The sequence below is a fragment of the Gallus gallus genome, chromosome 4, assembly GCF_016699485.2.
Source record: "Gallus gallus isolate bGalGal1 chromosome 4, bGalGal1.mat.broiler.GRCg7b, whole genome shotgun sequence".
In the NCBI taxonomy this organism is placed as follows: domain Eukaryota; kingdom Metazoa; phylum Chordata; class Aves; order Galliformes; family Phasianidae; genus Gallus; species Gallus gallus.
Window position 1 is genome coordinate 67,797,642 of NC_052535.1, and position 21,028 is coordinate 67,818,669.

Sequence of the window (21,028 nt, forward strand, 5' to 3'; positions counted from 1 at the left end):
CATAGCAGGGGAGTTGAAATTCGATGATCATTGTGGTCCTTTTCAACCCAGGCCGTTCTATGATTCTATGATTTGGCAGTGCTGCCATTCATTGAGCTGCATTCGAACACGAGCTACTGGAGGCACGCAGCCTGTGCTTCTTGCGTGTCATCTTCAGCATCCTTTGGGCCCCTTTGGGCCATGGTCCCCAGGGACTCATCCCACACCAGCAACCATATAACCAACAGCTCTAGCAAGTGGGTCAGGGAGAGAACCCACTGAAGCATAGGGATGTATGCCTCTAACCAAGGGAAATACAGAGAAGGGTACATTTGTAGAAGTCCTCCACATAGTTCTTAAAGCATGCTAAAGAACACCTAAAGCAAGATCTCATTTGAGTGTGGGGCAGGGAGGAGGGACGCTGTTGGGGACAGTCCTGCAGAATCCCAGAATGGCCTGGGTTGGAAGGGACCTCAAGGATCATGAAGATCCAAACCCCCCATCACAGACAAGGCCACCAACCTCCACATTTAATACTAGACCAGGCTGCCCAGGACCCCATGGAATGGCTCAGAGGATGGGGTTCTCGACTGGTAAACATCTGCACATCTGCCCTAGACAAAGGGGTTGCCTTTGCAGCTCTTTCCCTCACCATCAAGAGTAGAGTGACTTCCTGGCATGGACAGTGTGCCCACATTTCGTATTTAACACTCAGTGATAGTTGGATGCTCTGCACATTGCTCTGGTGGCTTTTGGGTGGCATTATACTTTGGAACTCCTGAATAATCAGTCGTGGTGAAGTCCCACAGCGTGAAAATATGTGACATGCAAACCTGAGTGAATGCCCTCCAGCTTGCTATGCAAGGAGCAGTGAGTAATCATTCTCTATTTACCTTTTCCACACCACTCGTGGTTTTATAACACCATGTCAGGATTTTTTTTCAGTTATTCATTTTCCAAACTGGTGAGCCACTGTTCATTTAGAAATTCTTCACATGGAGGTTTATGAAATCTAGCTGTGTCCTGCCTAATTCACTTCACACTTTGTAAGATGAAAAAAAAAAAATCTAGGTATTATACTGTATAATCTGAGAAATAATATTTGATCATGTAATTAGAGTGTATCATAGGCAAATGCACTAGGGAACAGAGTTAATGTTGCATGTACGACCTTAATTTTATTTCCTGACTTTTAAATGCCGAATTAGGCAACTTTAACATTTTCTTAATGCAGTTTTTGTGCGGAATATTATATAGCCTATTACATATGCATGCATATTGAAATATGGAATACATTAGGCTGTGCCACACAGATTATGGCACAGACAACTGAATCCTAGATGTCGGCATTAGCCTTGATGGCAATGGCACAAACAAAGTTACACAGGTCATTTCAGAGTGCTGTCAGTGCTTTTGGCTGTTGCTGCCCTGTTGTTTATTCCCCAATTAGTAGAGATTTTATAGAGCAAGTTTACAGGGAATTAACTCGAGAAAGATCTTCTAAAAAAAATCAAATTGATGCTGCTTCTTACAGCCTCTTTTTTCCAAAGATAGCCTTATTTCAGTATTTAGGCCTCAGTAACTTAAAAGAAAAAGCACATCCTTACAAGCTTTAAAAATTATGAAAATGTAAAATAGTACTATAAAACATTAAATGATTCTCTGGATGTAATGATATCATGGCTGTACTCCCTGATATCTGAAGGCCTCCCTGGGTGTGAGGACAGCTCAAGAGAAGGCTGGGAACCTCCCTTTTCAAGTGGGAAGTGTAAGAAGTTCTTTTCTAGCTACAAAGAGACATCAAATGATTGATTTCAAGGCTGGCTCGTAAAGGATTAGACACTGTCCTTTCTGCATCTTGTTCTGCACTGCAATGTCAGGGTCTTTCTGAAGCTACATGACAATTTTAGGAGTTAGAAGAAATCCTTTGCAGAGACGCATTGCTGAGTGAACTATAGGGACACGTGGATGAACGAGAATGCAGGACTGATTGATGTAGCTAATCTAAATAATTCAGTCAACAAATAAAGAATAAACCACATCATATACACGTCGTCATGGATGTGAGACACAGAAGGGTGCTGTTGGACACGAGGCTTTATTTCCCTGGGCAAAGATATCTAATACACGTCAGGATTACAAAAGGTTAATATCGTATGACAGGAGCAAGAAATCTACTGTCTTCAGAGGTTATTCTTGAAGAATGTCACCATGGACTGGATGGAATATACCTCTAATAAATCACAGCAATGTTCTTCCAATAAACTAAGTGATTTTTGAAAAGGGCAAAAAAAATCAAATAAGACATTCAGCTAACAGGATTTGATCAGACGATCATCTAGTGAATATTAAAACAGCTGATCTGATGAATAAATTATTCAGTGGAAGCAGGCAAAATTAACAAATTATGTATTTGCTGAACAACAGTTCAACTGTTCAGCATATATATCATTAAATATTTATTCATACATATTTATAAATAGCTCTTACACAATTTCTTGTGCTTCATCCAGGTGTACAAAAGCTCCCCACGCTTTTTTTCTTTCTTCCGAGGAAGGAGGAAATCGCCTGTCTTCAGGAAGCTTGCTCTCAGGTCAGCGGCTCACAGAAGCCAGCCTCATTTGCATTTTTAATGAGAATGCCTATGTAGGCAAACCTCTAAAATCTTAACTGTGCGTATGTCAGATTTTAATATTTACTTTTCTGTTCTCCTGAAAGTGTCTGCAATAAACTGTCAAGCAAGAAAGGGCGTACCTGTATCCATACTTTGCCCAGACGTGGCTGTGCAATGTACTTCCTTTAAAATCTGGGCAGCTTTCTTGTTACTACTGCTTTCCGGGGGCCACAGTTTCCTGCTTTCAGACATATATATGGTCTGAACACGACAATTAGGCAAACTAAAGCCCTTACTTTGGAAGGCATGGTTTCCTCCATCATTAACAGAGCCGAGGATTTTTACCCCACTAAAAGAAAATGAGATAATGTAATAAAAAAAATCAAAGGGATTGGAGAATTACACAGAGATCAAAAAAAGAAAAAAGAAAAAAAAAAAACCCAACACCCATAACTCTTTTTTCCTTAACAAGCTAAATCCTACATAAGTGAAATGGATGCTTGTGGAGGGAGAGCAAGAAATACTGTCTTTCTTCAAGAGCCACTCTCCTACAAGCTGGGTGGAAGATTTTCATAAATTTTTAAACATTAGTCCAGATTAAAATAATGCAAATGACCTAAATTCTGATCTTCTTTACTCTTAGTAAGGCTGGTAGAATCAGCACCAAAACCAGCAGACATTCCCAGGGATGGTAGGTGACGTAAGACTTCCTGAGCTATAAACTAAGAGATTTGGGAACGGATCATTAGCTAAAGTTAACTGTCGCTGCTCTCTTGACATTGATGGGTGAGGTCCCTCCCGGTTTAAGACTTAAACCCATCATCATATAGCAAAGAAACACAAACACGGTAACGAGGATTCTGAATAATGACCAGGACACAAAGAGTCTCGTGATATAGCAAGCACAGAAGCAAAGCTGATATATGCTCAGGGTATTATCGTAGTATGATCTGAGACAACCACAGACATAACATCAATTTTATTTGAGACTCTTTGCATTTAAGCAAGTGAAAACATTCATTAATTCAGGATGCCATTTATTTGGAAGGCTGTTCAGAGATCCCCTCTGGATGTTTTTTGGGTGAAACATCTGTGTGCAGAGGTGAGTTTTGCATCAGGTGAATTTCAGCCTCCTCAAACACATCTGTACATTGCCTTCAAGCAAACACAGCTTCACCTTTCTGTTTTCCCCTTAGCAGATGCAGGTTGTGATGGACACGTTCCCAGGCACGCAATACTTGCAGGGTGACAGAATTTCTTCTTGCTTGAGACCACAGCAGTTTTCTGGCCCTATTCCCACATAATTTTGCCTTTTTGCACTGTTATCTTGTTGGGTTTTGTTATTTTTTTTTTCACTTCTTTCAGTGTGGCAGTCAGTTTAGTTTTTGCTCTGAAGATTTTAGCACCTCTCCCGATGGAGTCATTTTGCACTGCACAATTGAGAGATCTCAGGAGATTCCAGGTTTTGTCCATTGCTTTCTGCTCTTCTGGACTGTAAGTAATGATTTTGCCCCTGAGGACAGCTTTTTGGGTTTCCCAAAGGATTACCAGTGTTACTGCTACAAGATTATTAATGTAGAGGAAGCCCTTTATTTCATCTCCGTGAAGTGTCTGAACCGTGCTTTTAAGAATGAGCTGTTAATTTGTCATGGTTTAATGTAAGGTTTAGGGGCTGCTTGAGAATGGAAGAGTGATGAAGGCGAATGCAGGGATGCTCTCCTGCCCCTCAGCTCCTATGGAGCCCTACTTACAGCCCCGTTCTGGGCTGATGCCCACCGTAGGCAAAGAGCCAGGGGCCATTCAGTGTGTTACAAGGACCCCCTTTTGCAGTCCCTTTAAGGGGAAGTGCAAGGAATAGGTTTGGAAAAGCAGTGTGATCCCAACCAGCAGAGCATCAGCTCTGTCAGCCCGCAGCAGTCACACCTTCAGAGGTGCTCCCAAAACCTCAAGCACTGCAAGACAAGGCCAAAACATTTTACAGAGCAATCACAAGCTGACCAACATGCAAGCACCAAGCCTACACAAGAGAATATAATAGAATCATAGAATGACTCTAGTTGGAAGGAACCCCAAAGGTCACCTAGTTCCAACCCCTTGTCAAGGTCAGGGTTGCCAGCCACTAAATCAGGAACCAGATCAGGCTGCCCAGGGCCCCATCCAACCTGACCTTGAACACCTCCATGTTGCCACAGCTTCTCTGGGCAACCTGTGCCAGTGCCTCGCCTCCCTCTCAGTGAACATTTTCCCCCTGACATTTAACCTTCCTCTCTCTTTTAGTAGAAAACCATTCTCCCTTGTCCCACCTGTATCTACCTGTTTAAAAAAGCTGATGTCCTTCATGTTTATAAGCCCTCTTTAGGTATTGGAAGGCTGCAATGAGTTTTCCCTGGGAGCGAATGTCCCAAGGAGCTGAAGCCATTCAGAACCAACAGGGAAGGCTGAAGTTATGAACGTGTTATACCACCAGTTTTATCCAGGATATATTTCTAAGAAATTCTAAGCAACAAGTACCCTATACAATTTTTCCCTTCTTCAAACCACTCTATGCAAGCAATCTTTAATTAAAATGAGCTTTTCCATGTGTCCACAATTGATCCCTTAAAATATTAATAATTTTTCCTACATTGGGTATCAAAGCCATTACTTTTTCCTGTGTGTCCTTTAACTATATTTAAATAATTCATTTATCCATTTTCCAGTCCTCAGGGAGACCAGTTCTTCTCGTTTTTTCCTCACACAATACAATTCCATTTAAAACACTGGATATTTCCTCCTCCTGAAGGTAGACAATATTTTCTGTCTCGCCAATGTTTACTCAGCACGAGAATCCTGTTAGCTACCATTTTATTAAGACACGAATATAGCGTGGAAATATGTGTCTGCCTGTATAAATGCCCTTTCCACTGCCCATCAATCTTGCACTAATTAGAAAAAGAAAAATATTTTTAAACCAATTAATGTCATTGGGAAACATTCCAGTAATTCTCAAAACACACTGTTGCAGTGATAGATATATTTCAATTATTTCAAAGCATTTCACAAAGGGCTGAGCAAGCCCAACGGGAGACAGAGGGGATGGATGGCCCATGGAGGGGCTCCTGGCTCTCCATATGGGATGCGGGCTCAAGGTGAGGTGAGGCCAGCAGTCCGTGCTCCCCTCAAGCTCCTGAGTCACCCGACTGAAGCACAACCTTGACAAATGTGCACAGTGCTGTCTCTCACAGTTGGAATCACCAAAGAGGCTAAAAACAGAACCACGCACTGCATAATCTCTAACCTCGGGGGACAACAAAAACAGAGAATTGCTGTGTCAATCTCATTTCCTTGTTAGGCTCATTATCATAAATGCAGGCCTTTGGTTTTGAATGCCACACTTCAATAACATTTACCTATCAACAGCTGCTGAAATATTGAATTCCACAGTCATCTTTTCCTTTTGATGCTCTCTCTTTTGTTTCTTTATCCATAAACATGAGCAACTGAGCTAAGCTTAAATTAACTAGCTGGGGTTAAATGTTTAGGGCAGCAAATTACGGCCAGCCTGCTTGCAGAGTGCTTTAGATTACAGGGGAGAGTTGCCAATCTCAGCTCTCATCGTGCACTCCAAGCGCACAGAGCGATATTGGCAGCTCGTGGCCAAATCCTGCAGGCTCTCTCCAGCACTGAAGCACGGCTCCCGCGAATCAGCAGAGTGAGATTTAGCCCTGCTCAGCAGATAGAGATGGATCATGCTCCTGTTTTTTGAGCACCTCGCAGTACCTTCACACAGGCATGCCCAGTGATTGATGGCCTGTGTCTGGATTGGGTATTTTTCTATATACTGACAAATATTCTCTTTGCAGTGATTTCTAGGAGCAGGAGAGTATATGCTGCAGCAGCACCGGGTTTCTTATTTTTCACTGCACCCTTTGCCTTTGTTTTGATTAGCTTTTTTTATTATTATTTCTTGAGGTTCAGCTACTTCCCATCCTTCCTCCACTTACTCGGAGTACTCTGCAATAATCACTTTACAGGTCTCAAACCCCCAGTGCCAGCAAAATGGAAACTCATACCAGTAAGCAGATAGGGAAAGACGCAACCATCATGTCAGGATCAAACCCCAAGCACAGCACAGCCTGAGGGAACCATACAATGGCCTGGGTTGGAAGGGACCTTACAGCCCACCAGTTCCAACCCCCTGCCATAAGCAGGGCTGCCACCCACTAGATGAGGCTGCCCAGGGCCCCATCCAACCTGGCCTCGAAAGCCTCCAGGACAGGGCATCTACAGCTTCTCGGGGCAGCCTGTTCCCTCTGAGTGTGTCCAGAGGAGGGCTAGGAAGATGATCAGAGGGCACCTCTCCAAGGCTGAGGGTGATGGGACTGTTCAGACTGGAGAAGAGAAGGCTCTGGGGACATCTCATTGCAGCCTTCCAGTACCTAAACAGAGCTTATAAACAGAAGGGAGACTGACTTTTTACACAGTCTGATTGTGACAGGACAGGGGAAAATGGCTTTAAACTAAGAGAGACGAGATTTACATTAGATGTTAGGGGAAATTATTTCACTCAGAGGATGGGGAGGGAAACAAAGGTGTTAACTTTCTTGAAACAAGTCGCTGGTGTCAGCTAAGGCTATTTTGGAGGATGATCAAGGTGAGGGCACCGTGCTGTTTTAATCCAGTGTGCAGCTGAAATGGGACTACAAGACAAATAGTTAAAATAACACCAGCCCACCTGCAGAGTGCCCACGTGCCTGTTCAGAGCTTTGAGGAAGGCTCTGTTCCCCAACAAGGGGCACCCCAGAAGGCCCAGAGCTCAGTTTGGCTCAGCTGCGGGAGGCTTCACACCTTGTTATCCCCACGTGGCCTTCTCCCCTCGTGTCCACACGGCTGCAGCCCTGAACTGGAGCCGGTGGGGCTGCAGGCACCCTACCAGGAGGAAAGGGCACACTGCCCCGCTTCTCTCCCTGCTGTAAGAGGCCATGGAAGACAGGGTTGCTTCCTTCACTAGGAGCAGGGCCAGTGCCAAGCAACACTGAGCTCCCAGAATTGCAGCTGACACCTGAGCAGTTAACCTGGGGCTGTTTATTTGAATTTACCTTTATCTAGATATTGAATCTATCAACTTTGCACAACCCCGTTGCCCTAGTGACCTGTGGGAGCTGCAGGACCAGGGAGGGATGTGGAGGCCACGGCGGGGTCTCCTACAGCAGTGGCCAATGCCAGGTATCGAAGCCCATCCCCTCAATGTCTCATTTCCAAGTGGAAGCACAGCTCCTCTCCTGCTTATTTCCATTCTCTCTTTTGCATTACAGTACAATATTTTCTTTAAAGCGCAGGCGATCAAGGAGTCGGCTGGAAAACAAAGACTTACGATTGATTTCCTTAAGTAAAACGGCGATTTCTATTACGCTAGCCTTCATTTAGAGGCTTTTGGCTGCTACAAGAAATCGATTTACCCTACTTGTCAAAAAATCACAACCTGAAGCCTCCCTGCTCCCATGTGCCCCGCGTGGAACGGGGCCCGGCCTACAGAGCGCCGCGGGAGGAGGCCGTGAGCCCCGGGGTCGGTCACACAGGGCGGGGGGGCGCTGCCTTCCCCAGCGAGCCCGGCTCCGCTGAGCAAACACCATGGGAGCAGAGAGCGATGACCGCAGCAGGCAGCCGAACCCCGCGATGGCAGAAGGATGATTTCCCACCGCCACGACTTAAATAGAACTAAGGTGTTCTGTAATTTTGCTTCCCAAAGCCAGAGGGCTTATTGTAATCCTGATAAATTACAGCAGCAAAAGCAGGGGAGAAGTGGGACAGGAGAAGGGAAATGTTAATGCAAAATATCAAATCGCCTCGCTGAAAAGAATGGGGAGAGCGAGCGGGTTGTTATCGTTTATTTTTCTCCAACGTATCACTCAGCTTCAGCTGTCTCCATCTCCCCAGATCTCCTCCATTTCTCAGAGCCGTCTCTCGATGGCATCTCATTCTCAAGCTGTCTCTCAGCGGCATTTCATTATTGCCGAACTGCCCTGGAAGGCTCCGGGCGGGCAGAGGGACGGGCTCAGCTCGGTGCAGCACTTCGCACCGAGCGGACGGCTTCGGGGGCCGGGGAGGGCACGCTGCAAATAACGCTAAGCGCGATGAATCTCTCATATTCGTGGAAATCTGACGCGCACGAATTACGGCGGACCCGCTTGTTACTTCGCCATGAAGCGCTTTTTGCATAACGAGAAAGAAAATGTCCTCTGCTCCCTAATCAACTCTGACGGGTCCCGCGCTCCCAACACTTTTATCCCCGCGCCGCCCCGCAGCGGGCGGGCGGCCGCCCGGCCCGGGGGCGCCAAAGTTTGGCGGCGCCTCCGCGGGGCCGCGCCGTGCCGTGCCGTGAGGGCGCTCCGCTCCGCGCCGCCGCTCGCCTCCCGCCGCTCACCTGCCCCCGCCGGCGGCGAGCGGGGCGGCGGCGGCCCCGCCAGGGCCCGCCTCCCCGCCCCGTTGCCATTAGCAGAGATTACCCCAAACACTCGGCGGTCGCCGCCCGTCTCCCTCCAGGCATTGGCGCGGCCGCCTGTCAATCAGGCCGGCGCCCCGCCGCGCCGGGGCTCCGCCGTGCCACAGAGACGAGCCGCGGCGGCGGCGGCCACAGCCCCGGAGCGGGGCCGCGCCGGGCCGGGGGAGGAGGAAGCGGAGGATGGAGGAGGAGATGCAGCCGGCGGAGGAGGGGCCCAGCACCCCCAAAATCTACAAGCAGCGGGGTCCCTACAGCGTCCTCAAGACCTTCCCCGGCAAGCGGGCGGCGCTGGCCAAGCGCTACGAGAGAGCCGGCATGGTGGAGGTGCCCCGCGGACGCGCAGCGGGGCAGCCCTTCCCGCCCGCCGCCGAGCCGCTGCCCTACGCGCACGGCCCCTTCCCCGCCCGCCCCGCCGCCGCCCAGGGCCACCCCCGCCCGCCGCCGCCGGCCCCCAGCTCCTCGGGCCGCTACGGCCCCTGCCCCGCGGGCGGCGGCGCGGAGCTGAGCGCAGGTACCGCAACTCCGCGCCTCCCCGCGCAACTTCGCGGGGCACTTCGCGGCGGGGCGGAGGCGCGGGGCCCCGCGGGGTGGGCCGCCCTCCGCGTCCCGGCGCTCCCGGGAAAGTTGCGGGCGGAGCGGGCCGGCGTCGCCGGGGGTGGGGGCGGCCGCGGGGCGAGGGCTGCGGAGGGGGCGGCGCGGCTCAGCGCTTCCCGTCGGGGCTCTCCCGGAGCCGCTCCGGCTCGGCGGGGCTGGCGCCCCCCGGACCCCCCCCCGGCCGCAGCCCCGCAGCCGTCCGCCGCTCTGGGCTGCGAGCGGTCGGGGGGCCGGCAGGGAACGGGGTGGGGGCGTAACGGGGGGCGATGGATGGGCCGCTTCCCCGCGCCGCTTTCGCGGAGCGCCGCTTGGAACGGAGATGAAAATAGCTAATATTTTTTCCTGCGAGGTGTAAGATAGCGAGATGCTGAACGCGTATCTTTCTTCTGGCGATGGCTCGGAGTTAAAAACCACGTAGATCTTGATATGCAACCTAAATTTGGCATCAGGAAATGGGAAATTGCATCTTTAAGCAGAGTACAATCAAAAATGAATTACAATAAATCCTATATAATTGCATAGGTCATTCTCTTTAATGAGATTTTATTAACCTGACTGTCAAGCTTTTGAGTCAGGCAGATATTTTATCTTCTTCAACTGATAAAAGTGTCAGCTATAAACCACCATATAAATATTCATAAATCTACACATCTGTGGCAGCCTATCAGCATCATTCTTTTGGACATTAAAAGCATTCTAATTACTTTCTGTCTAGCAGAGCTGAAATGCTGCCTGTTATAGTATGTGCTTGGCAGGCATGATTGCTTTTGTTTGCCATCACAAATAGCAGCATCCTATTTTATATACTGATGGTCCAGAATACATTCAGGGTTTGACTGAACAGGATGAATATTATGAAGCACCATCTGGTTTTGATAACATCGGGTATATTAACTCATCTGTTAATTTTTGACACATCATTGATTTATTTATTTAGAAAAATTGGATCCTGTTTTGCTATGTTGCTGTTTGCCTTTGTAACGAATGCGATGACATTTCTTTACCAAACAGGGAGATGTGCTGGTTAATAGAATATATGGCTGTGTGCTAAGGCCTGCGTTCGCTCCGAAGCTGCCATGCGTGGGATGGATATATCACCTCTTGTAACAAATAATTCGTGTACTTTAACAAAAAAGTTGAATAGATGAGTGTGAAAATTCTCTGCTTTGACACACCGCCCTGTAACCCGTGCTAGAAGGTCACGTTGGATTTTTTTCTTGAAACTTCCTGCTATTTAGATGCCCAAATGCTGTTATTTCAGCATATTTGTGGCCCTCGATCAAAACGCAGCTGATAAATGTGACACCTGCATTTCTTCACAGAAGCAGCTCACGCCACGAAGACATTCAGCTGCCTGGTAGGTGACAGATGAGGCCATATTTGCAGCAGAGCTCTCTGGGCTTTGATGAGCAGAAGTTTGGACTTCCACCTGCCTCTGTGGCTGTACGAACCAGGAGCCCGAGCGAGCTCCAGAGTTTGTCACTGTTCTGGGTCTGTGCAGAAGAGGATGACTGAGGAGTGGCTGCTTGTGCCCTGAAGGTCTTTGCAGACCTCATCAGCTGCACATCAGGCTCACTTTGGGTTCCCAGTCAGGGCCCAGCATACCTTTCTCACAGCTGAGGCTGAGCTACTAAGCAGAACAAACTAAACAGGAGAAAGCAAACCCCAGACTTGCTACAGTGTGCAGGAGGAGTGTTCCGTGTGGGTTGTCACCACAGTCTGAGCTGTGTGCTGCTGTTCTGCACAAGGCAGGCTGTCCTTACCGTGGCTTAAAGGGTTTTCCTCCTTAGCTTATCTGCAGCGTTTTGCAGGTTCTTACTGGAACGAACTGGGAGAGGGCTGCAGTTCTACAGGAACACCTGTTTCAGGGGTTTCCTGCTTTCTGTTGGCATTTCACATGTGTAGTAACAGAATGTCAACTGACTGGTAAAATGCCTTTCCTGGTATGTCTTACTCTGGTCTGGCAGCTTAAACACTTGATACAGCTGGTTCTTAATCTTTAGGCATGATGTTTTTGGCGCTTAGAGATTCAGAGCACCAAGTCTGATTTTGAGAGTGGGTGCCTAAAACACAGCCAGAGGGGAAGAGTAAGGATACTTCCATGTCTTCAAGCACCTCCCAGTGCTTGCATAGCTCCTGCTAGGAGTAAACAGTGTCTTTGGACTAAGAGACTGCCCTGGCTCAGGCTCCAAAACAGCAGGGAGAGGGCTTTGGGAAGGACGAAGAGCGGGGCTTCTCCGCCCTGCCTCATCACAAGGGAAGGTCCAGCTTGGGACCCCACCTTTCAGGGAAGGCTCCAGCTTGAGAAATGTCACCTTACTGTGAGAAATGGGGAGCTGTGCTGCAAACACCCTTTTTCTCCAGCGAGCAGTGCTTGCTATGACTGCTGCAGTGTAAGCCACATGAGTACATTTGAAATGTGGGCAGACACCTGTTTTCTCCTTTGGAGCATCAATTCTTTATTAGTTTAGTGTTTGGAATATTCTCCTAGTATGGAAACAATGCATATTTTTGATTTCTGTTATTGTTTGCATTAAACAGTATGATGGGCTCCAAAAGAAACTCCTTTTCCATAGGAAAGCATGATGTAGACCTCACAGTGTGCCCTGAAATTTAAGAAGGGTGTAAGTGAAAAGCAAGAAAGACAAGCAGAGCTGTCATAGAGGCAGTAGGGTAGTTCAGTGGTAAGGATCTGGCATGTTTATCAAGACTAATGAAGCAATTTCTATCGTGTCCAGAATATATGTGTATTTATATATGTGTATGTTTGAATAGAGAAGGTGAAGAGCATCAATTTGGCCTTAAGCAAGAAGTTGGAAATACTTCCGTGGAGTAGATGGATCAATTCTGCTGGAGTGTCTCAGTGATCTTCATGCAGAATGCCCACAAAAGCATCCCTTAGTCAGGGTGTCATGTGCTCCCGGTTTTGACTCAGGCATTTGCAGCGATGTTCTTGTCTAAACATGTAATGAAAAGATTTGTGTACAAGGACAAAGCCATTTGGGAATACAGAGCTGCTACCCCGGGACCTTAAGTAATAGAATACAGTTATTCAACAAATCAGGAGATAAAAATCCAAAACACTGCAAAGTGAATAGTGAGATTATTGGAGCCGGGACTCCAGATCTTACTGAAGATCAAATACAAATGGGTGCATTCCCCATGGGAGAGAATGTATGGCATTTGGACCCCCTCAGTAGCTCACTAAAGACCTCCTTTTATACCATCCACCCGAGGTCATAAAGTAAACCATGGAAAAGCCAATACCTGAATGCAGATCTGTTGAGACCCGGCACAGCATCCTATTAATAAAGCTGTCTGGTCTAAGTATTGAAAAGATTCTCAGGTGTAGAAAAATCTGATGTTGTACCCACCAACCTTCCCAGACAGCTTTTCTAATGCATTGCTGTAGGTCATCAGGTTGAGTTTCATGCGTTTGCTCAATAAAATAAAATAAAAACAGATCAGTATCAATGAGAAAAAGAGGTGACAATGAACAACTGTATCTGGGAGTTGGTCCCTTCTTTGCCACGTGACCTTGTTATCAGCTGGTTGCTTGCATTCTCTAAAGAAATAGTCCATTTAGAACTGCTTACACTTCTGGTGAGTTAATCATCTCCTGTTAGCACTTTACGGGCCTAATGTGGCAAGTCCACCTCCAGGCAGAAGTGGAGCTGAAGTCAATAGAAGTTCTGTAAGACTGAAGACTGCAGGGTCTGACACATTAGAATTACATGGTTGGTGAGCATCGTAATAAGGAAGAGGAGTGTCACAGTAGAGTTTCAGTAAGTAGTTTACGCTATTTCAGTCTGGTGCAGTCATTTCGGCAGAATCCTCCTTTCCTAGAAAATACATACATTACATTAAATCAATTAAGAATCACAGATCTGTGATTATTCGGTAGTATTCACATAAAAACAATTTTTTGTCATTTATTACTGATTAGACATTGCACGCTGCTTGCGTTTCTAATTACAGCCACCCTGTAATAGCTGGGATACCAAGCTCTACAATAAATGCTAAATAGGCAGCATTTGTTTTTATTTTTTCTTCCCATCACAAGGAATAACTGCAGTTACCATTCTCACTCGGGGCTGTTCAGACTGCGGGTACATGTAGTATTAGTGGTGTACTCTGCAGTGGTACAGGCTCCAGCATGGAGCCAGGGGTGTGTGCTGAGGGCATCCCTCGCTGTCACTGCCCAGTGGTACTGGCAGGAAGCATTTGCAAATCCCTGTGCTCACGTTCTGTAATAGCCTCGCCATGTCACAGCTTTCATTTTTGCATCCTTGGGTACGGGTTAAAGCTAAGAAAAAAGGCAGTAATTGCTGTTATTTTGTCTTTGTAGTAGATCTGATACTGAACTGAAGATTAAATCAATGCTGTCATTTCTGTATAAAATTCTCAGCTACGTTTTAAGCCATTATCACAGTGAATGCGCTAACGCATTCATTTTTACAACAAAACTAATCACTAATTTTATCTTTACTGATGGTAGTGTTTATTAAAGTGTTCTTCAGAACTGGTATTTGAAATGGCAGGTTACTCCTGGCCATGTTTTAGCAGAAGCCATAATACTAGAATAGCATCTCCTATGCTAATCTAATCCCTTTTCAGTTGTTTCATTCATTTTTCGTCCCCTTGCAAGAAAGATATGCAAAAAAACTGAGTAACTGTTTTGTCAACAGGGACCATAATGATTAAAATACAAACAGTAAATATGACTTCAGGTCTGGAATCGGATTATAGGATTAAAATGAATGAAAAACTGCTCTGTAGTAGGATTGCAAAGTTCCAATCAATATCCTTTCATATTTTTAAAGGGAAAATATGTGAAGTAAAGACATAAGGCAAAGAAAGCACGAGTTGAGAGTGTTAGTGGTATTTTAGTTTCACAATTTACTTTCTTGTTCATAGGTACCACTTAGAAAGCTGCAATGTCACCAGGACTCCTTGCTTTTGGAAGTGACAGTGGGTTTAGAGGCTGCCGAGCACCCAAGCACTTTTGATGACAGAAAGATGTTTCGGAGGGATCTGTCCTGCTTGGTCAGAGCTCAAAGTGAGGGTGTGATGTGAGTTGCTGGCAGAGATGGTGGGGCTGCTCAGAGCTGTCTCAGAGCCCCCCGTACTTCATGTACTGATGTGCTCTCGTCTTGTTCCCAGCCATCTCAGAACACTGCACTGCATGTTCCCTTCTGTCTTCCTCATGCCTCTCTTCTTACCTGTGAGTCCTCAGGAGATGACACCCTTGGGTTGTGTGCCAGCGAGGTCTCCTCCATCTGTGCTTAAGACTTGCAGCATTTATATGCTGCCTCAGTTCTTTCCTCCTCATTGACAGCTGGAGGATGGTAAAAATCCAAATTAGCATCATTTCAGATATTCTGCAGGATAGCTGTACTAACCTCAGGGTGATGTAATTTTCCACCAGCAAACAAAACTCCAGGGCCATGGAGAAGTACTGTGAGAAGTACCACCTCTTGAAGGACTGAATTCCCAAAGTTTCTGGTCTTTACGTGGTATCAGTGTGATGAGGCTGTGTTTTTCATCTCTAGTGACAAGGTTAAGTTAAATGAAGGTTTGGGGTGCTTAGTTCCATACATCTGTAGCAGGTTGCCTTTTCAAAAGTGAATGCGTTTGTCACTTACTAAAAGTCAAGCCTGTCTGAGAAGAGCTCTCCAAATTTGGCAGTGCTTAAATCTACCACATTTTTTATTTCCTGCAAAATGTTAGTTACATCTTTCAGATGCCTAGAGGAACTCGGCTATAAGCTATAAATAATTTTTTTAAAGACATTGATATCAGGGAACGTGGCAGGTCATACCATAAATCAGAGCCAAACACGTTGGCCATTTGCATGTAGTGCAGGCACTGTTAGAGCAGCTCGACTCTGCACACGTAGATCCTGCAGAAGTAACCCATTCTGTAGTGGTGTTGTATTTTGCTCCTCCTGTCACTAGAGGCAGGTCCAGGCATTTGTGGCATGGCATGCTTCCTTGCTTCCTGGAACTGCTCAGCCCCTTTTATCTGCTGTGAGATAGCAGCATGGCCACAACTTTGTGGGCAGTCACAACAGAAAGCGTTACTCCTCCGGCCAGAGCAGCTCTCTCTGATGCCTTTCCTTGGTTTAAAAGGTTTTTGTGTGTGTTGCTCCCAAATCATTTCTGGACCTCTTTGGAAGCTAAAGCAAAAGGAGCCGTTAAAGACCATGTAATTGGAGTGGGTCTCATGAAGTGGCCTAGGCCCAATGTCAGGTAAGTGTGTCAAAAGTGAAAGGGCGAAAAACTGAAGCTTGGGAGCCTTGTTGGAGAGGAGCAGGGCGTAGGAGGAAGGTGTAGCACAAAGTCCTCCAGATAGGTACAGGCAATGCTCACCAACGGCTTGAAATCTGCTTCAAAAGAAATACTATCGTGAACTTCTATGGTGGCAAATTGAATGGAATTTGTATTTTTTTCCCCATTTCCCTGTCTTAATCTCTCTGAAAGAACGTGGCACTAAGCGGTGACTATCATCACAGTGCATTTCTGATTAACAGCAAGGGCACGAGGGCACTCTCAAAATAGAAGCGAAGTCAGGATTGTTTTAAATCACAGTGTTGCAGAAGTATTAAAGCAGAAGCCATAATTTTAATATGTTCAGAAATAAAATGCATGCTACTGTAAATGGTTGCATACAGTCATCTAGCTGCTGCTGCCTGGCATAACTTTGCATTAGGTTTCTGTGATTCATCTTTTCTTTTGTTTCAGAGAGTCGAATGATTCTGGATGCCTTTGCCCAACAGTGCAGCCGGGTTCTAAGTCTTTTAAATTGTGGTGGAAAACTACTGGACAACCATCATTCTCAGTCCATGATTTCTTGTATAAAGCAGGAAAACCCAAATTATAGTGAAAGACAAGAGCAATGTCAGCTTGGGAAAATGGTCCATAGTCAGACGTCAGACATTTTAGACATAGAGATGCAGTATATGCAAAAGAAACAACAAACCTCAGCCTTTCTGAGAGTTTTTACTGATTCCCTTCAGAACTATTTGCTTTCTGGGAGCTTCCCTTCTCAGAACACCTCGTCAGTAAATGATTTTAGCCATTTGGCAGATGTGGATCCACTTTCAACCTCTCCAGTACACACTTTAGGTGGATGGACATCTCCAGCAACTTCTGAATCTCACGGTCACCCATCGTCTTCTACGCTTCCGGAGGAGGAAGAGGAGGAGGAAGAAGAAGGTTACTGCCCTCGGTGTCAAGAGCTTGAACAGGAGGTAATTTCATTGCAACAAGAAAATGAGGAGCTTCGTAGAAAACTGGAGAGCATTCCAGGTAAACAATCCCCTGCTATATAATATTTTCAGTCAGTGATAGAAGTAGTTGAGGTGATAAATTGTTTTACATTCTAGTTGTTTGGTTTTTTTTGAGTTTGCAGTCGTAGTTATAAAACACTGGCATTTGTCTCTATCCTAAATTCTTATAGCTGTGCCCACTGAAAAATTATCTGCTGTTACTTATCGTGTGAATTGTGAATTCTAGACTGATGAGCAGTGTTCAGGATGGGATATACTTGTAATTCCAAATTCCAAGCATCGGGTTGTTTATCATCGTAATTTCAAATATATGCTTTTATACCTGATTGCCTGTGTTGTTCTCTAAGTAATGTTACAGCTTATAAATCTAATTCCCCTTGGGGGCTCCTGATTTGGTTACTTAAAGAAGCTATTCAAAGTTTTATCCTTACCTTTAACAAAATGGGTTCAGCTTTTGTCTTGAGCAGTATCTCTTAAGCTGATCTTAGTTCTGTGAGAGGTATAGATACATCTCCCTGTGAGGGGTATAGATATATCTCCTCTCATTCACCTTCCAGTAAAACCCAGAGAACAAAAGACTTAGCAACTTCTCCATTGCAACACTGGAGGAAAGAAAGCGGACAGAATAACCTTATCCAGTAGAAGACCCATCTATGAAAACCTTTTCATGGCTCTTTAAACTTAAGACTTCTCACTGTTAAGATGCACTGAGATACTTGAAGAGTAGGATCAGATGAGAACAAAGTATCTTAAACCCACATCTTCTAAACTTGAAGCACAAGCGAAAATGCACCTCAAGTAATACTTAAAGCAAATCAGAAGTTATCAAAGAGAATAAATGTACAAACACTTCTCTTCCAGCACATCTCTGAATGCTAGGAGGGCACAGCTTTGCTTACTAAACTTTGCAGTGCTAGGAGTAGATGCATGTAAAGTTCATTAAGCAAATCCCTAAGTGGCAGGAAAGTACAGATAATTCAGCATGGTCTGCAAGAGGGAAAGTACTCCAAAGCTGCTAATTGTGCAGAAAGGAAGAAGGCAACAACCAACTGCATCCTGAATACTTACCTAGTTTCAAAATCTGAGCAAAAAGCAATCAGGAAAGGAGCTTTTGTTTTCATCATTCTATTTGTTTTCTTTTATGTATTGGTCCCTTGGTGGTACCAGCAAATCGCATAGCCATCATTGCTCAGGGCAGAGGAAACTCAACGTTTAGCATACTTCCCCATGCTCCTCCCAAAATCTGGAGTCACCATAACTCATGTGCTGTTGCTGGATTTAGTAGTGGTTTGTATATCACATGGAAACACTGTGTGATGGAGTCGTGTGAACTTCAGCTCCTGCTGAACTCTAGCTTTAGAAACGTAAGATTAGAAATGATAGAATCTATAATTTGACCTGCAGCTTTCAGTCAGTGACCCGTATTGAACCAGCTTTCTTTTTTACTTTGACTAAAGCATAACATGCATTTAATGGAAGTAACATCCCAGGAAGCCACAGTGCTGACTTGTATAGACTGCACAGGTGGCTCTGCCTCTTTCCTCAGTGACTGACTCCAGCAGTTACTCACATGGGTGAAAATGTGTGCCTCGTTCCCTACCTGGCTATCTGAAATCAGCTTCCATCCAGACTTGTATGCTTTGCTCCACTAAATCAAGTGCTGTGTACCACCAAGTAGTTTTTCCAGATGAAGGTGCTTAGAAATTGAAAGCTGGCTTAATTTCCATCTTTAGATAAACTAAGCAAACAGAGCGGTTTAAAGCTACCAGCGTGTATTGGATCCTTCTCTGTAGCTCTTTTCTCCCATCTGCTCATTTCTTTAGAGTTTGGGCACTGGAAATATGTACAATACGCTCATATCTGCCTGACTGAAGGAGGAATAGTCTTCGTTCCCTCAAAACATCTCCCAGAAGGCAGCTTCGCCTTCTGAGTGCATTTCTTCCTATGCATACCCACTTTGTCTTTGGCTGTATTAATTTACTACATGATCCAGGTTGCTTTGGATACACTGCTTTTCCCACTGTTTGCTGATTCACAATTTTTTTTGAATTATCCATAATATTTTTGATTGTTTTTAAATTAACTTCCTGATCCTGGTTAGAACTGATGAATGTTACTGAGACTGCTATCAATCCCTGTAGAACCTTGCTAGAAACACATTTATTCAGGATGATTCCCCCAATGACAAACACTAGAGATGTCAGTAGCAGTTTTTTAATGGATGTGCATTATAGTCTACTGATGTGGTGTGTTGCTGCTTTCAGTCAGGTAACACGTGGTAGTTAAATGCCCTTCAGGACCCTAGGTATATTATATCTGTTCAACCAAACTTTTTCAACCAAACCTGAGTAAAGAACAGCACTCAGGTTAGTCTGATGAGATCCACATTTCACAAAACCATTTTGACTGGCATTCATTTTATTCCTACTCTTTGGTTCTTTGTCAGTCAAATCCCATTGTGTTTTCCTGTGCCAGGATTAATGCCCGGCCAAGCAACCAGTGCTCACGTGGGTCATCACAGTTACCTTTCATCTCACTTTAAAAGTGAGGAAAATTATGGATACACAGTCTTTCTCACCTCCCAGCAATACTGAAACACCTTGTTAGTAGTGTGTCAGAGGAAGTAGAACAATCTAAAATAAATGTGCAAGGATGAATGACTTCACCGGCCAACATAATACAATCATCAAGTCACCTGATGCTGTCTGGGTGACATATAAGTATAGGCTTGGAAGTGTTGGAGGGAACATCAAGAGCCACACAAAGTCCCATATGACTTTGCTGCATGCTAGGCCAAGGTCTGGGCTCTCTGACAGTCCCACAGCTGCCACTGGGTGACTTTAAGCAAATCAAGATTGTGTCTGATTATTTCTGCCTCATATGCTGGTTCTGCTCCAGCCAGGTTCTGCTACCGGAGCAGCTGACAGAAATTGCCCCATAACTTGAAATACCCAGCTCCATATGTAAGCAGAGACAGTGCCAAGAGCTGACCAAAGTATTTCTGGCTCTTTTCTGAGGCACACAGGCCCTCCTGAAGGCGAAAAGTCTCAGTTGTATTGGTCCCACCTTCCACTTCAGAGCCATCTTGAAACACAAGCCTCCTTCCCTGCTCCTTTGTGCATCTCACTGATGACCAGCAGGCCAAGCAGGGCCGTGAGTGCAGAGAAAATCCTCCATAAGGGCAACCAACGTAGCTGGGTTAGTATGGAGGCAACAGTACCCAGCTGCTGAAGGAGTGCTGTGCTGGGTTTGTGTTGGCCCTGTCAGGAGCTCCTGCTGCTGTGCCTGGAGGGCAATGAGGTCTGCACAGTGCCTGCAGCACGCGAGCTGGGGCTCATGCTAGCAGCAATACAAGCAAGATAAAAGCACCGGCCCAACCCTTCTGTTCTATAACTGTGAATGAATCATTTCATCCTTTTCCTGAAATACTTAGCTTTTCTCTTTTTGCGTTCCATATGCAAAAGGCCTTTCAAAATCCCTGAGAGTTTGCATGCTAATAATACCTGCCCTGCACGTCTGACTGGAGATCTGCAGAGTGCTATTTGCACTGCGTGCAGAAAGACAGCTGGGAAAAGTGTCTCTTCAGGAAATCTGGAGGCAACCACTTCTGTTTTTTAACAGATATTATAGAAAACAGTATCTTGGACACAGAAAATAAGATTTGTCTCTTTCTAGCACTCTTCCTTGTAGCCCTGTTGCTATAAGTGCCCTCCAGTACTCTCTTACCCATAGCCTAACATCATCCATTTGGCAGATCACCACTGGAGAAAAGTGATTACATGGATGAAATATTGCTTATGTTTTAGTTGTGTGTTTGTTTTTTTCTCAAAGAATACTCATTTGATTTGACGGAAACAATACCAAAATTTGTATGAAATCTTAATTTTTTCAGCTATGTGAATATATGAAGAAAAACTTGTGTTTCAGTGCTTTTGTTGAGGAGCAGTGCGATGTCTTGCAGTTTGTGCAGTTTTCTCTGGGTTTTTTTGTTTGTTTTCTAAGAGAGAAGCTCTGAGTGTTGTAAGTGTTCAGTTAAAAAAAAAAAGTTTTTGTTCAGTGTGTTTTCTCA

At 45.4% G+C, this 21,028-nt stretch overlaps 1 protein-coding gene across 2 annotated transcripts in view; it reads left to right on the forward strand.

Moving 5' to 3' along the window:
- Nucleotides 1-9,179: 9,179 nt before the first annotated feature.
- The window catches only part of BEND4 (BEN domain containing 4), a 30,368-nt gene continuing 18,519 nt past the window's right edge, over nt 9,180-21,028 (forward strand). For both annotated transcript variants that reach the window (XM_420730.8, XM_015285472.4), the window contains exons 1-2: nt 9,180-9,585; nt 16,412-16,978. In XM_420730.8, coding sequence (XP_420730.4) covers nt 9,255-9,585; nt 16,412-16,978 — 898 coding nt within the window. In that variant the 5' untranslated portion in view covers nt 9,180-9,254. The remainder of the gene's footprint in view (nt 9,586-16,411; nt 16,979-21,028) is intronic.